At 39.2% G+C, this 16117-nt stretch overlaps 1 protein-coding gene across 4 annotated transcripts in view; it reads right to left on the bottom strand.

Annotated features, from left to right (window-relative positions):
* The window catches only part of ddhd1b (DDHD domain containing 1b), a 65969-nt gene that overhangs the window by 25286 nt on the left and 24566 nt on the right, over positions 1-16117 (bottom strand). For all 4 annotated transcript variants that reach the window (XM_072268766.1, XM_072268755.1, XM_072268737.1 and 1 more), the window contains 4 exons: positions 13196-13324; positions 11070-11217; positions 4650-4762; positions 3031-3137 (listed from right to left, as the gene is read on the bottom strand). In XM_072268766.1, the coding sequence (XP_072124867.1) occupies positions 3031-3137; positions 4650-4762; positions 11070-11217; positions 13196-13324 (497 nt within the window). The remainder of the gene's footprint in view (positions 1-3030; positions 3138-4649; positions 4763-11069; positions 11218-13195; positions 13325-16117) is intronic.

Here is a 16117-nt window from a genome sequence, read left to right as displayed (position 1 = left end):
ATTGTTTTGCACTGTTGGAACTGTGTTACAATTATGTGGTTCTCATCAGTTTTTTTTAAAGTCTTGGTTTGTTTTGTGTTTCTGTGATATCATTCTGGAGGAACAAATTGTATCATTTCTTAATGCATGCATTATTAAATGGCAATAAAGGAGGACTGCGTGTCCTCATAATCTATTCTAATCTACATGAAAAGTGTAGCCTCAGGAACTCACATGGGTTCAACTTATGTTCATTTATTTGTAGGAAATATGAAACAATCTTCATTTTGGTCCAAATTGATGATTGTCCTGTTGCTGCTTCCTGTATTGGTACAGCCCTCATGTTTGCTCTCAGTAAGAACACTATTCCATTCTCCCACTTCCTTTGTCTCTGTTCTAATAATGTCACTTCTCCCTCAACTATGGCTTCCCCACTGCATATTTCACAGAGATTTCAACTATAACTAAATTATTTCCCACACGTATGTTCACATCCTTTCTGCTCTCCGCTTGGACAGAGCACAGGGTAGAGCTGCTCTGTTCCTCGCTTTTCACCATATTTAATAGAATATTCTTCACAATTTCTGCCATCTTCAATGCAATTCCACTACCAGATATCCTCCCCGTCCTCTCAAAGCAACATTCTGAAAAAAACCGTTCACTTTGTGACTTCCTGTTCTAATCTTCAATCTCTAGCCATTGCCCTTCCCATGGCACTTTTCCAAACAACTACAGGAGATACACTACCTGTTCTTTTACCACCATCTTGCCAGATGGTCTTTTCAGGTGAAAGAGTAATGAATAGCACTTTTTCCAATCTAATGTAGATCAACAACGGAGAAACCAAATGCTGATTGGGTAATGGTTCTGCAGAGAACCCATGGTCAGTTTGTAGGGGTTATCCTGATCTTCCAGCTGCCTTTTACTTTAATTGTCCATCCCCTTTTCTGATACTGGTTGCTGATGTATCAGTTAAATGAGATCAATGCTGACCAGCTTTAAGCTGCTTGAGCAATCGATCACATTGAAGAGAGCAATTAGAAAGGGAAATAAAAAGTGCAGCATTTTCTTTTAAAACACTTAATGAAGCACTGAAATTAAAACTGAAACATTGAGTAGATAATGAAACATCATAAAAATATCTTTTATTAAATGTGAGGAAATTACAATCCACATTAAAAAGGATAGTACTAATTTTATGCAGATTTGTTCAGCATGTCTTAGTGCTTCTCTGGTAAGGCAGCCTCTTTAGTATGGAGCATAATCTGCTTTCATTCCAATTTTGTAGGTTCTGAATTTACTGATGTGGCCAATGTAGGAACAGCAGATTCCTCTACACATGGGACAGATTGTGTCTATCAGGGCACATCAGTGGGGTAGGTTGTTAGGTGAGCACAGAGGATGCTGTTTATGATGGACTTCTGTATGCTCCCGATGAACGGGGTCAGTTTACCAGACTATTCTGAAAGCTCCTTCTTCACTTTGAGAGATTATGGAGCCAGAGATTCACATGAGTAAGAGGAGGCTTTGAGCACATTCATCAATCTTGGAATAGAGTCTATTTCAGGAATCTATCATTGGGCAATCCAATGACATGGCCCACTAAGCTAATTGATTATAATTGTGGTTGTGAGCCCGAAGAAGTACAGTGATGTCAGTCCACTCATCTTCAGTGAAATTAGAGGATTTCCTAGAGAGAGAGTTGACAGTATCCTTCAAGTGTCTTGAGGTCTCATTTGGACCTCATGGAATGTACAAATACCCATGCAGGATTTCCCCAATTTATCTTTTTACACCACCCCATCTCTTCAAAATATATTCCAACATTCAATTTGGCTTTGCATGTATTTGCCATATCCACATTCTAAATTCGTTCAGTGTGCAAGGACACACAGGTTGTTCTGTGCAACAACATTCTGAAGCCTCTCCTCAACTTCAGCAAAAATTTTCAAGTGAATAATCTTACTCTTTCACATAATACACCCCATGTACCTTGACAACATCTTTCATTCATGCTAATTCTACATATTTCCTTTGATTCTTTTGCATAGGGCCATGAAACAACAAAATGTTTAAGTGGCTAAATCACTGGCAACCACCATGACTTTCACTATACAATTCGGCATTGTAAATATCAATGATTTTGTCTTGTTTACTCTAAACTAATCCCTACTTGGCATTAAAGATAAACTTTACTTAAATAATATGGTCTAGAAGTAAGTTTATTCTTAGCATTTTTTGCCTGTATACAGCATTCTTACTTAAATGAGCAATCAAATTTGAAAGAGGCTTGCTGCATGATTACACTTGAAATGCAGAACCAATTGTGCCTCTAAGATATCCATCTAATTTCATCTGCAACTGTTCATAATCTCTTCTGCTGAACTAATACTTCAAAGACCTCAAAACCATGACTGAAGCAGATCCTACTGCAAATTCCAGCACTGAATGGTCTACCTCCAAACATAATGCCCATAACTGACTTCCTTATTCCTGGAAGTAACTCACAGTACAATAATTTTAATATTTATTTTGGCTTAATGAAAGGGTTAACACCTGAGAAGCATTTGATGTCTCTGGGCCTAGAGTGTAATAGAACGGGTTGGGGGGAGGATTTCACTGAAACCTATTGAATACTGAAAGGCCTAATAGAGTAGACGTGCAGAGGATGTTCCCTTTAATGGGGAATTCTAAGACCAAAGCATTAGAAGAGAGTTAGGAGGAATTTCCTGAGCCAAAGGGTAGCAAATCTGTGGAATTCATTGCTACAGGTGAGTAGTGGAAGCCAAGTTATTATGTATATTTAAAAGGAGGCTGATAGGTTCTTGACTAGTCAGGGCACCAGAAGTATTGGGGAGGAGACAGGAGAATAGGATTGAGGGGGATAATAAATCAGTCATGATGGTGGAGCAGACCCCTGGACTGAATGGCTTAATTCTGTTCCTATGTATTACGGTCTAATATTAACTTAAACCACTGTATTACTTGTAGATAATACCCATTTAAATTCATGCACTTACATACTTGAAAGAAAACCACAAACCGACGTACCTCATCCCTGTAAAGGGGGCTAGTATAATACATAATGTCCATGGCACTGCTGTTTAACATGTCTCGAAGCCCACGTACTTTATCTGGGGTAATAGATTCAACTGTATCTGGAAATACAAAAGTTAATATATAGACATTTGAATAATTAAACACAATGCTTCAAAGGAAATTTGAATCTACAGTCCTGTTGCAATATCATATCCATAATCAGGAATTCTTACTGTGTATAACACCATAGTAATAACAGTCTTCTGTTTCCTGTTCAAAAGCCTGCTTTTCATGTGTGCTACAAGTAAATGAGGGGTGACAGGGTAGGAGAATGAAACAATCAAGTCTTGTGATGACAGGCTTATTTGGTTTTTTTGTAATTGTATTCTTTTTGTACAATTTATGCTTAACCTGCTTTTTTTCTTATGAATGTTGTATTTACGATGTTACGTGTCTGTGATGCTGCTGCATTTTGAATCAGCGCATGCATGTATGTGTACATATGACAATACAATTTACTTTGACTTTGTCATTTAACATGCAGAAAATGATCACGAGCTGAACTTGTGACTTTAATTTCCTTTCCTGTGGGGAAAAACATTTTGAAATAAGTTACAGACCATTTGATATTATGTGGAGCTACCCGAGTATTGGACCAATATTTACCCTTTGTATCAAGCTATCAATTTTCTTGCAACCAGTTTTAAGTAGATAGGAACAGTTTGTAGTAGCCAATTTTATGCAAAACATTTTTGCCTAAGATGTTCCTTTAACATCTATACTTTAGCACCCATAGCAATAATCACCTTCTGTTTCTTGTCCAATGTGCATATTTTGTAATAATAAAGAATGTTCATGTCAGCTATGTTCCCACTCACATAATTCAGCCATTATTCTTCTAAGCTCTGATAATTATCACTGGGTAAAATAAATTATATAATTATTACTTCTAATAACAAACTGCATCTGAAACAAGATCCACAAGCTCTGAACTGTATTGTCACTTTAGGCTTCAACTCAGAGGTCGTTACTACAATCTCATTAAGTAAGACTTCAATTGTGCACACAGCCCAGATTGGAATTATTATTACAGCAACACAGGACTCAGACCTTATATTTGGGGCAAGATATTAAATAGCCAGTTGTAAAATATTACATGATAATACTATTTTAAAGGGAGCAGGGAAGTTTTCATTTAAAATTTTTTTATGGGATTCCAGCCAAAATTTATTCTTCAATCATCATTACCTTTCAGCTTGTGGAAGCTTGCTGGTGAAATTGACCCTTTCAACCAAGTTTATTGCCAATGTCAGATGAGATTTAACTTTCAAAGTTTCACAAAATGTAGAGACATAGACTTGAATGTGAATGAAGCAGAAAATTAAACCGCAGGAGTATCAAATGGGTTACAATGAAATAATCCGGTGAGCGTGACAGACCAGAGGGAGTGGCTTAGGTGGACGAACAATCTTGAATTCCCTACATTATTTTAAATTTATTTCTAATATGTGTCAGAAATAGAAATGTTTTTCAAAACTATCCACATAAGTACTTAATATACAAATTTTTAGTTCAACCAAGATCCGCAAGAAGCCATCAACCAAATAGTACTCTTGTTTACTTTTAATTACCCCCATCCAGGCTGAGCTTCGATCTCCACTCCACAGGTAGAAACTCAACATATTCCAAATTGCTGGCATAAGGAAAGTGTTTCTCTTCAACTTTCCTTGCAGCTTCACGCATCCTACCAAATATAACAGAAAATCTGCGTTATTATGAATTTTAAAAAGTGAAAGCATATAGGAGACAAGTCATACCATCAAAATATTTAATTTCTTTCTTTTGTCTTTGACATGTTTGGCAAAAAAAATAACTGAATTATATTTGACTTAACATTGTCATCACTAACTTCACATCAATATAAATCTTTATCATGCACTGTATAAGGGTTGTGCGTACATTATTTGAATTAATCATGTTTCATTTGCATACCAAGTTCAGAAACCTGATGGAACTTTATTGAAGTTGAATCTAAAGAAAATTAACTTTTGCCCATTTATTTTTCTATTTAATACATGTAATCTGATTGCCATTAATCATGATTTTCTGCAGAATATACATTCTTAATAAGACAAAAAAAAAAGCAAAATAATACTTCTGAAGACCTGGCTGGTGGCGTAGTGGCATCAGTGCCGGACCCCTGCACACTTTCCATCCGTGCTGGGTTACGAGCTGATGATCTCTTTGGAAATTCACCCGGCAAAAGGTAATGGCAAACCACTGCTGTAACTTGCCTCGTACACGGTTCCCCACTACGTTAGAGAGGCGTGGAGGGAAACCGCCCACTAACCGGAGAAACTCCCGATACGATGTAAAAAAAACTTCCGAAGGTAGTGGCCTAGAAGGCTAATGGCTGTTTCATTTCTTGTCCTTACCTACCACCTCATCAGCTTCCGCATCCAACACATTATCCTCCACAACTTCCACCATCTCCAAAGGGATCCTACTACTCAACAAACCTTTACCACCACCCCCCCCCACCACTTTCTGCAGGGATCACTCCCTCTTCGATTCCCTTGTCCATCCATTCATCCCTCCCCATTAATCTCCCTCCCAGTACTTATCCCTGCAAGTGGCCAAGTGCCTGCCCATACACCTGCTCCCTCATCTCCATTCAGGGCCCCAGGCAATCCTTTCAGGTGAGGCAACACTTCACCTGCAGATCTGCTGGGGTTGTCGATGGTGTCCAGTGCTCCTGATGAGCCACCTTTATATTGTTGAGACCCTTTGTAAATCGGGGGACCGCTTCGTTGAGCACGTCCGCACCATCAGCCATAAGCAAGACTTCCTGGTGGCCAAACATTTTAATTTTGATTCTTTTTATGACATGTCGGTCCATGGCCTCCTCCTGTGCCAAGATGAGGCTACCCTCAGGATGGAGGAGTAACACCTTATAATTTGTCTGGGTGGCCTCTAACCTGATGGCATGATATCTCCTTCTGGTTAACAAATTCCCTCCCCTCCACCTTCCTCTATTCTCTATTCTGACCTTTTACCTCTTTACACCTGCCTATTACTTCCCCTGGGTCCTCCCCTCTTTCCCTTTCTCCTTTCGTCCACTCTCCTCTCCTATCAGGTTCTTATTTATCCAGCCCTTGACCTTTCCCACCAACCCGGCTTCACCTATCACCTTCCCCTCCCCCCATCTTTTTATTCTTGTATCTTCCCCTTTCTTTCTCAGTCCTAAGGAAGGGTCTCGGCCCGAAAAATCAACTATCTGTTCACTTCCAAAGATGCTGCCTGACCTGCTGAGTTCCTTCAGCACTTTGTGTGTGTTGCTTCATGTAGCTAATAAGTTAGTTTCGGTGCTCAGAAAAAAAATCAAGGAGATGAAATAATATCCAATGTCAAAGACTATTTCTTGGAAGCACCACAATCCTTGCTGCTTGATGGCATCGATTGTCCACTTTCATGCAACCACCATTTTCCACCAAAATACTTCAAGTAACCAATTAATCTGGATTATTGATCAAAGACAAGTAGGAATATATTCAACACGTAAAAATTGCAGCAGCAGCAGCAGGCCAGGCAGCATCTATAGGAAGAGGTACAGTTGACGTTTTGGGCCGAGACCCTGATGAAGGGTCTTGGCCCGAAACGTTGACTGTACCTCTCCCTACAGATGCTGCCTGGCCTGCTGCGTTCACCAGCAATTTTTACATGTGTTGCTTAAAATTCCAGCATCTGCAGATTTCCTCATGCTTAGGAATATATTCAGCTATTAATTTCCTTTTTATCTGTACCCTTCAAAAAAGATTTTACATTGCTATGAAAATCATTCTGCAAAGCCAAATTAAGGATTATCTTAAGCCTATCATTAAAGCTGGAGATGAATTTTCAGTAAATAGATTCTTGCTTAAAATTAGTATGAAATGTGAGGAAAAAATGCTTTAAGTATCCAGGAAATGGAGAAATAAAAATAGAAAATGTTAGATATTCCCAGCTCGCATGACAACATCTGTGTGAGGAAAAAGTTAATATTTCAGGTTGATGATCCTTCATAAAGAAATAGGCATTTTAGTGTCACAACCCTACTATTCACTGATCTGGAATTAAAACAATGGTAAGAAAGTATAGCCCTAACCAAAATGTTGACTGTACTTTTCCCCCCACAGATGCTGCCTGGCCTGCTGAGTTCCTCCACCATTTTGTGTGTTACTCGGATTTCCAACATCTGTAGGTTTTCTCGTGTTTAAGAAAGTATAGACTCAGTTCATCAATCAAGATGGGTATTGGTTTATTATTGACACGTGTACCAAGATACAGCGAAAAGCTTGTCTTGTGTACTACTCCCACAGATCAAACCATTATAGCTAGAATAACGTAAACAATAGCATTGCAGAAAAAAGTGCAAAAGATACTGAAAGAGGGCAGTGGAGGTAAATGATCATACCAAGGTAGACTGAGAGACCAAGAGTCTGCTTCACTTCACAAGGTCTGTTCAAGAGTCTAACAGAAGCGTTAAGAGTTAAGACAGAAGCTGTCCTTGATCCTGGTTGTATGTGCTCTTACGGTTTTGTATCCTCTGTCCAATCGGAGAGGGAAGAAGAAAGAATGTCGGGGGGGGGGGAGGAGAGAGAAGAGGAACGGTGCCTTTAATTATGCTGGCTGCTTTACTGAGGCAGCAGGAAGTATATAATGAAGTAGATAGGGCCCAGGGCATCACAGGTAAAATCCTTCCTGCCATCGAGCACATGTAGTTGTTTAGGGATACAGCACAAAGTATGCCCTTTTGGCCTTTCAAGCCACACTGCCCCTGCAATCCCCCAACACACCAATTAACCCCGACCTAATCTCAGGAGAATTTACAGTGATCAATTACCCTACCCAGTACATCTTTGGATTATGGGAGGAAACTGGAGTACTCGAGAAAACCCATGTAACCAGGGGTAGGATGTATAGAAACTCCTTACAGGATGGCCACGGGACTGAACTCCAAACTCTGGAATGGCCCAAGCTGTAACAGCACTGCGTTAATCACTACATCCCCTTTCTCACACACCACCACCAGGTTCAGGAACAGTAAAAACCCCTCAACCATCAGGCTCTTGATAACATCCTTCAGCTTCACTTGCCCCATCACTGAACTGTTCCCACAAACTACGGACTCAGTTTCAAGGACTCTTCATCTCATGTTCTCAGTGTTTACTGGTTATTTTTTCTCTTTTGTAGGTGCAGAGTTTGCTCTCCTTTGCACTTTGGTTGTTTGTCGTCCTGCTGGGTGTGGTCTTTCACTGATTCTATTGTGTTTCTGGATTTACAGTGCATGCCCAAAAGAAAATGAATCTCAGGGTTGGATATGGCGACATATATTACTTTGATAACAAATTTACTTTGAACTTGAGAAGAGTCTATTTATCAGAATACTGATGAAAGAACAAGCTGGACCAGGACAGCTTACTACATCATGGCAGTCATGCCACTTAGGGACTTGGGCTATATTGTCCATTATCTATATTGTCCATCCCCACTGATCTCCCAGCTGGCACTTATCCCTGTAAGTGTAAGTGCTACACCTGTCCCTACACCTCATCTCTTGCAACCATTCAGGGCCCCAAACAGTCCTTCCAGGTGAGACAACACTTCACTTGGAGTCTGTTGGGGTCATCTATTGCATCCGGTGCAGCCTCCTCTACATCAGTGAAACCCGATGCAGATTGGGGGACCGCTTCGTCGAGCACCTCCACTCTGTCCGCCACAACAGACAGGATCTCCCGGTAGCCACCCACTTCAACTCTGCTTCCCATTCCCATTCAGATATGTCCATACATGGCCTCCTCTACTGCCATGATGAGGCTAAACTCAGGTTGGAGGAGCAACACCTCATATACCGTCTAGGTAGTCTCCAGCCCCTTGGTATGAACAGAGAATTCTCCAACTCCCGGTAATTCCCTCCCCCTCCCTTCCCCTATCCCTATTTCACTCTACCCCCTCCCCCAGCTCTCTCATGGTTCCGCCTGCTTCTTCTACTACCCATTGTTTTCAGGGCTATGACGTCAATGCTTCCCCTCCCCCACCCCTTTGTCTTTCAAATTACTGGTCTTTCAACTGACGTTACAAGCATTCTTCAAATCTTTCCCCATCTTTCATTCTTCAGTCCTGATGAAGGGTTCCGGCCCGAAACGACGACTCATCTTTTCTGACTGATGCTGCCCGACCTGCTGAGTTCATCCAGCGTACTGAAAGTGTTGCTTTGATCTTTTACAGCATCTGTAGATTATTTTGGGCTATATTGTTTTTTTTCCCCCTTTGTGACTGGACATTTTTCTGAGATTATGCTATGAACTTATGCTATGTGCTTTATGTGCAGTGCGCTCTGTGCTGTTGGTAATGTGTTTTGCATATTGGCCCCAGAGGAACACTTTGTTGTTTGGCTACATACCTGTATGGTTGATTGATAATTAACCTTGAACTTGAAGCACAGCTAAAACAGCAGGAACAGAACAAACCCTAAATTAACAACCCTTCAACCCCATTGAGCACTCCTACCCCTCCTGTGGCATCCTGCAGGTTGGCCTCATCAACCATGCTGCAGATGTGAAGTGGAAGCTAGTCATCCTCAAAGCAGAAGGACCAGCGGGGTGAAAGGTGGTGGTCACAAGTGGATCTGAATTATTTACGAAAAGGGGTATGCCATCTTCATGACTACGCTACTGCAGCAATTGAACAGAATTGCTAAGAAATTATTTTCACGAGGGGAAAAAGAGTGATCTTTGAAGTTACATAATGTAAGAAAAGCAAATTTATTTGCTTTTGCTTTAAATTGTCATGCAGGATTTAAATGTCCGCTAATTGTTGCAGTTAAAAAAAAGCGCTGTACATTAGACCAAGATTAAAAACATTGTACACTTGAACAAGAAAATGAAAAGCTAATGACAAACAAAAGCTTAAAATTCCATTCTTGTAGATAAAAAAAAGGAAATGAAATTTAACATATACAATGCCAGAGAAGAGTTAGCAGAAAAATTAGGGTTAACAATTTCCCTATTTAATGCAGGGCTACATTACCAGGTGCTTCACAGACATAGAAATAAAAATGAGATTAAATTCACACAAAGGAATGCAATTAGATTGGCAATTCAAAATTTTATTCTTTAATCTAGTTTTAACGCACGAGGAGGAGAAGAGGTGGAGTAATTTAGAAAGGGATTTCAGAAAATGGGGCCTATGTTGCCGAGAGCATATCCTTCAAAGGCAACGTCCAATTTGGACTGGTTACAAAGCCAAAGAATCAGGAATGCAGTGTTCTCACTTAATTGCAAATCTGAAGGCAGTAGAGAAATAGAGAGTGAAATAGAGATTAGGAAGGCACTGAGTCATGACTCTAACAGTGCTGATTTGGAAGCTTCTGAGGCCAGTGAGTGAAAAATGTGATGATTTGTTGATGGCAAGGATAGATGCCATCAGATTTTTTGTTTTTAGAACATTAATATTGGGCAGAATGGGCATAAAAAGCCATTAGAAAAATACTAAAACTATAGAATATACAGGCAACACAAAGATGAATTAGAGTTTTGGCAGTAGAGAAGCTGACTGCTAGCATTAGTAGCAACATAGTTTAACAAAAAGCTTACAAAAAAGCCTATAAAATGCACAAAAATTAAGAACTAAAAATATCAAATAGTTAAAAGAAAAGGAGATGGATCAACCATAAAAAAAAAATCAAATGATGAAATAAAAAAAAGAGAAATTTTTGTAGCAGATTTCTGAACACTAGGGAGTCTCTATTTTGATACATGCCATCATAACAGAAAGTGGTTCCTTATGGTATGCTATTAAACAGATTAAACTTGTAAACACTGATTCCTTCAGAAACAATAAACAACCAGTGAGCAAACTCATATGCACAATACTGAAATAAATTTACAATAAACTTCCAAGGTGGCCATTTGTCAGTTTTGCATGTTATAAATTATAACGTGATTATAATTTCCTCTGAAATAGTTTATTTCTTCATAAACTGTGGGTGAAATGATGAAGAAGGTACTTACATGCCCGTGTTTTTAATAATACGACCTTGGTCCATTTTTTGCCCTATTCCATGTACAACAAAGACTATGTGGGTGGGGATTGGAGGTTTGTCTTCCAGTGATGATTCTTCTACATATCCTCTATGAAGTCTTGTCCCACTACTTGACGCTGCATTAACAAAAGCAACAGTATGAATGCAATTGTAGGTATACCTATTACTTCGGTATTAAAAAGCGAGCGAATAAAAATTTCAGGCAGGCTCATTCTACAAGCTGAAAAACTATTTAATACTTTGCCATTATAAGTTTACTTTTCAAATTAGACGCAAGAATATGCGATACTCAAAGAATTTGTAGCAATCACTTAAAAGAAATGTATTAATTCAATTTCCTCCCCCTCCCCAGTCTTTTAATTCTGGAATGTCCCTAACATTTCCCTACCATCCTGTATAGAACTTAAATAAAAATGGGTTTAATAGCAAGCTTGGCAGCTTTAGATGGCTTTATGATAGCCAGCAATATATATTGACTGTATTTAAACGGTTATGGCAAAAGGAAGTTACTTCATTCCCACTTTATTATCTTCAATTTCTCTTAAACTAAGTGGCTTTAGATATCATGCCAATAAATCTAAAATTGCTAAACACAAGAGATTCTACAGATGCTGGAAATCCAGAAAAGTACATACAAAATCCTGGACAATTTCAACACATCAAGTAGCATCTCTGGAAAGGAATAAACAGCTGACAGTTTGGTCTGGGATCCTCCATCAGGATACCTTTTGTGCACACAATCCTCAAGATTTTTAATCTATAATCATTAGAGATCACAAGGGATTAAGCTTCCAAGTTGTATCGCTCCAATTTACCAGTCTGGCCATTAATTCCATTTGACAGAACCAATAGTGAACTGCTCCACCGCTTCTTTGAATTGTTGAGACCTAACAACATGCATTTTAGTCAAAGCAGAACAGTCTCGAGTCAGCTTCTGTTATGCGGAGAAACTATTCTGGAGAGTTTTCTGATGCCAAATTCTTCACCATGACTCAGCCATCTGTGATAGCTACAAGTCAGCCGCCTATTATAGCTATAACCCAGCTGCTGAGTGTGGCAAACTGCTTTTCAAAAATTTTCACAGTATCAGTGGAAAAGGCAGGAATAATATTTTAGAAGTACAACAGATTGTTAACCTTACAGATTGATTTTATAACCATTACAGAATTCCATTCCCCCTACACCTCCCACCCACTTCAGCAGTTTTAATAATTTGGGAAATGAAATTAACATTATATAATGCAAGAATTCTAAACTTAACACTAAACAATGGCTTACAACTTTTTTTTTGTGAAAGATTACATTAGTAACAATGTTGACTGTATTACACAAGTCATCTTGATCAAATTTGCAGATTTGGAAGATAAAAAGAACGTGAGTGCACAATTTTGGAAGCAATTTGTGAGTCAGAATCATGATGGGTCTTTGATCATAAAGGTACACAGTAGATCAAATTTTTCAATAAAAATTTGACTGGTATCTTACCGATGCTAGGAGTCTGTTTATTCTGAAACTAGTTTAAAAAAAAAGTACTACCACCCCACAGGTCAAGGCTTACACCTCAAGACATAGACCATCTAGCCCATCAGGTCTGCTCTGCCATTCAATATGTTTGAGTTATTTTTCCCCCTTAACCCTGCCTCTCCTGCAACCTTTGACACCCTTATTAGAAAACCGATTAACCTACGCTTAACCCATAAGGAAATAAGAGCAAACAGACTTTAGTGCAATTGACCAGCCTCATCTGCTGGTCAGGGAAGAAGGGGGATGCCTTACAGTGGTGAACCAGTCACTCATTCTGTGAAAACACAGAAAACTGAAAGGACCAGGAACAAGGAAAATAAAAGGCAACTTTGGACCTACCACAGCTGAACTCATCATTTGCTTGTCTGTTCACAGGGAGGTTGTGCAAATAACTGGGCAGGAGTAGAATAGATGTGTGCTTACTAAAAGTAAAGAATTATCCTAAAATTTCACTTTGAATCATTTGCTTCATTTAAGGATTGTAAAACTTATACTTTTACATGCACTCTTACATTGAGCTGCTCACAATTAAGATACTGACATTCAGCAATTATTTTAATCATGCTGTACCTTTGGAAAATCCCAATTTCTGGGTAACTGTCCTTGCAATTTTCGATGTGGTTGCATCACTGTACAAATAAACTTCATCCACGCTATACCAGTCCACATGGTTGCGACTCAGCTTTAAGCTATGTATGGCTGCAACCGATAGACATTTCAAACATTAATCAAAAATACTTAATACTTATAAAATTTGAAAAGTAAATGGTTAATGCATGCGATAGTAATCAGAAAATATTCCATTTCTGGAAAGTTAATGTTAAGCAAATACAAACGAACATGCACTTTCTTAACTGTAGTTCTAAATTTCTTGCACAATTGTAATGTACAAAAAGATTTTGTTCAAAAGAAATGAAGCAGAGCTGCAGCAGGGATGTTTTGGAGTGGGAGAGGGAAGAGGGGGAAGGGGGGAGAGGGAAAAAAATGATAAAATTCTGAAAGAACATCAGAATGAGATAATCTTTTTCAAATACATCCTTTCTTAAAAAGATTTCAGATGATAAATATCCCCAGAAAAAGAGAGAAAGGAAGTAAGAATAAAGTCAAGCTTGTATATTGGAGGTAGCTTCGTAATACATGAGCAAAAAATGCTGAAAAATTAAAGTTACAGTGGGATGCAAAAGTCTGGGCACCCCGGTCAAAATTTCTGTTACTGTGAATAGTTAAGTGAGTAGAAGATGAACTGATCTCCAAAAGTCATAAAGTTAAAGGTGAAACATTCTTTTTAACATTTTAAGCAAGATTAGTGTATTATTTTTATTTTGTACAATTTTAGAGTGAAAAAAGGAGAGAAGCACCATGTAAATGTTTGGGCACCCCAAGAGATTTGAGCTCTCAGATAACTTTTATCAAGGTCTCAGACCTTAATTAGCTTGTTAGAGCTAAGGCTTGTTCACAATCACCGTTAGGAAAGGCCAGGTGATGCAAATTTCAAAGCTTTACAAATACCCTTACTCCTCAAACCTTGTCCCAACAGTCAGCAGCCATGGGCTCCTCTAAGCAGCTGCCTAGCACTCTGAAAATTAAAATAAATGATGCCCACAAAGCAGGAGAAGGCTATAAGAAAATAGCAAAGCGTTTTCAGGTAGCCGTTTCCTCAGTTCGTAACGTAATTAAGAAATGGCAGTTAATAGGAATGGTGGAGGTCAAGCTGAGGTCTGGAAGACCAAGAAAACTTTCCAAGAGAACTGCTCGTAGGATTGCTAGAAAGGCAAATCAAAATCCCTGTTTGACTGCAAAAGACCTTCAGGAAGATTTAGCAGACTCTGGAGTGGTGGTGCACTGTTCTACTGTGCAGTGACACTTGCACAAATATGACCTTCATGGATGAGTCATCAGAAGAAATTCTCTCCTGTGTCCTCACCACAAAATTCAGCGTCAGAAGTTTGCAAAGGAACAACTAAACAAGCCTAATGCATTTTGGAAACAAGTCCTGTGGACTGATGAAGTTAAAATAGAACTTTTTGGACGCAATGAGAAAAGGTATGTTTGGAGAAAAAAGGGTGCAGAATTTCATGAAAAGAACCCCTCTCCAACTGTTAAGCAGAGGGCTGGATTGGTCATGCTTTGGGTTTGTGTTGCAGCCAGTGGCTGGGGGAACATTTCACTGGTAGAGGGAAGAATGAATTCAATTAAATACCAGCAAATTCTGGAAGCAAACATCACACCGTCTGTAAAAAAGCTGAAGATGAAAAGAGGATAGCTTCTACAACAGGATAATGATCCTAAACCCACCTCAAAATCCACAATGGACTACCACAAGAGGCGCAAGCTGAAGGTTTTGCCATGGCCCTCACAGTCCCCCGACCTAAACATCATCGAAAATCTGTGGATAGACCTCAAAAGAGCAGTGCGTGCAAGACAGGCCAAGAATCTCACAGAACGAGAAGCCTTTTACAAGGAAGAATGGGCAAAAATCCCCCAAACAAGAATTGAAAGACTCTTAGCTGGCTTCAGAAAGTGTTTACAAGCTGTGATATTTGCCAAAGGGGGTGTTACTAAGTACTGACCATGCAGGGTGCCTAAACCTTTGCTTCAGGCCCTTTTCCTTTTTAGTTATTTTGAAACCGTAAAGGATGGAAGTACAGGTCCACAATCCCTTATCCGAAATCCTTGGGGCCAATTGCATTTCAGAATTCAGAATTTTTTGGATTTCAGAATCCCTCCTTATTGGTTACGGGACCCCTTGCTGATACCAAAAAAAAAAACATGTATGCTCAAGTCCCTTATTTACCGACTCAATGCGGTGGACCTTAGGACCCAGCAGAGCTCTGGACCTATGCACATCCTCCCATATACTTTAAATCATCTCTAGATTACTTATAGTACCTAATACAATGTAAATGCTATGTAAATAGTTGTTATACTGTATTGGTTAGGGAATAATGACAAGAAAAAAAATTCAATAAAACATAAAAATATACAGCTTCAAACGAACCGAATCAATCACATGGTAAATGACTTATTGGAATAAATGTAGAACGTCACTGTCACTATAAAACTTCAGTAACTTGTCTTTGTTTCTTTAAATCATATACAGTGGTAGTTCCGACACCATATTCTTCAGTAAGACACCACACAGACACACCACGATCAAGCTTCTGCAATAACTCCACTTTCTGCATTATTGATAACGATAGATGCTTCCTTCTCTTTTTCTTATTGTTACCCATTGGGGTATCTGCAACTCTTTTTGACATTTTCACTTTTCACAGTGAAATTAAACACAAAGTCAACAGTGAACACAAAATATCAGCGAACAGCAAATGCACGTGTAACCAGTACGAGCGCTGAGCCACAACTGACGTCGGGCGGCCTCTGCTAGTGCTGCCACGTCACACCTGAGTGACGTCTGCTGTTGGCAAAAAAAACACTTCCGTTTTTGGAGCTTTCTGGATTTCAGAATTTCGGATAAGGGATTATGCACCTGTA

This window comes from Mobula birostris, chromosome 1 (assembly GCF_030028105.1).
Source record: "Mobula birostris isolate sMobBir1 chromosome 1, sMobBir1.hap1, whole genome shotgun sequence".
Classification (NCBI taxonomy): domain Eukaryota; kingdom Metazoa; phylum Chordata; class Chondrichthyes; order Myliobatiformes; family Myliobatidae; genus Mobula; species Mobula birostris.
This window is presented reverse-complemented; position numbering and strand designations above follow the sequence as displayed.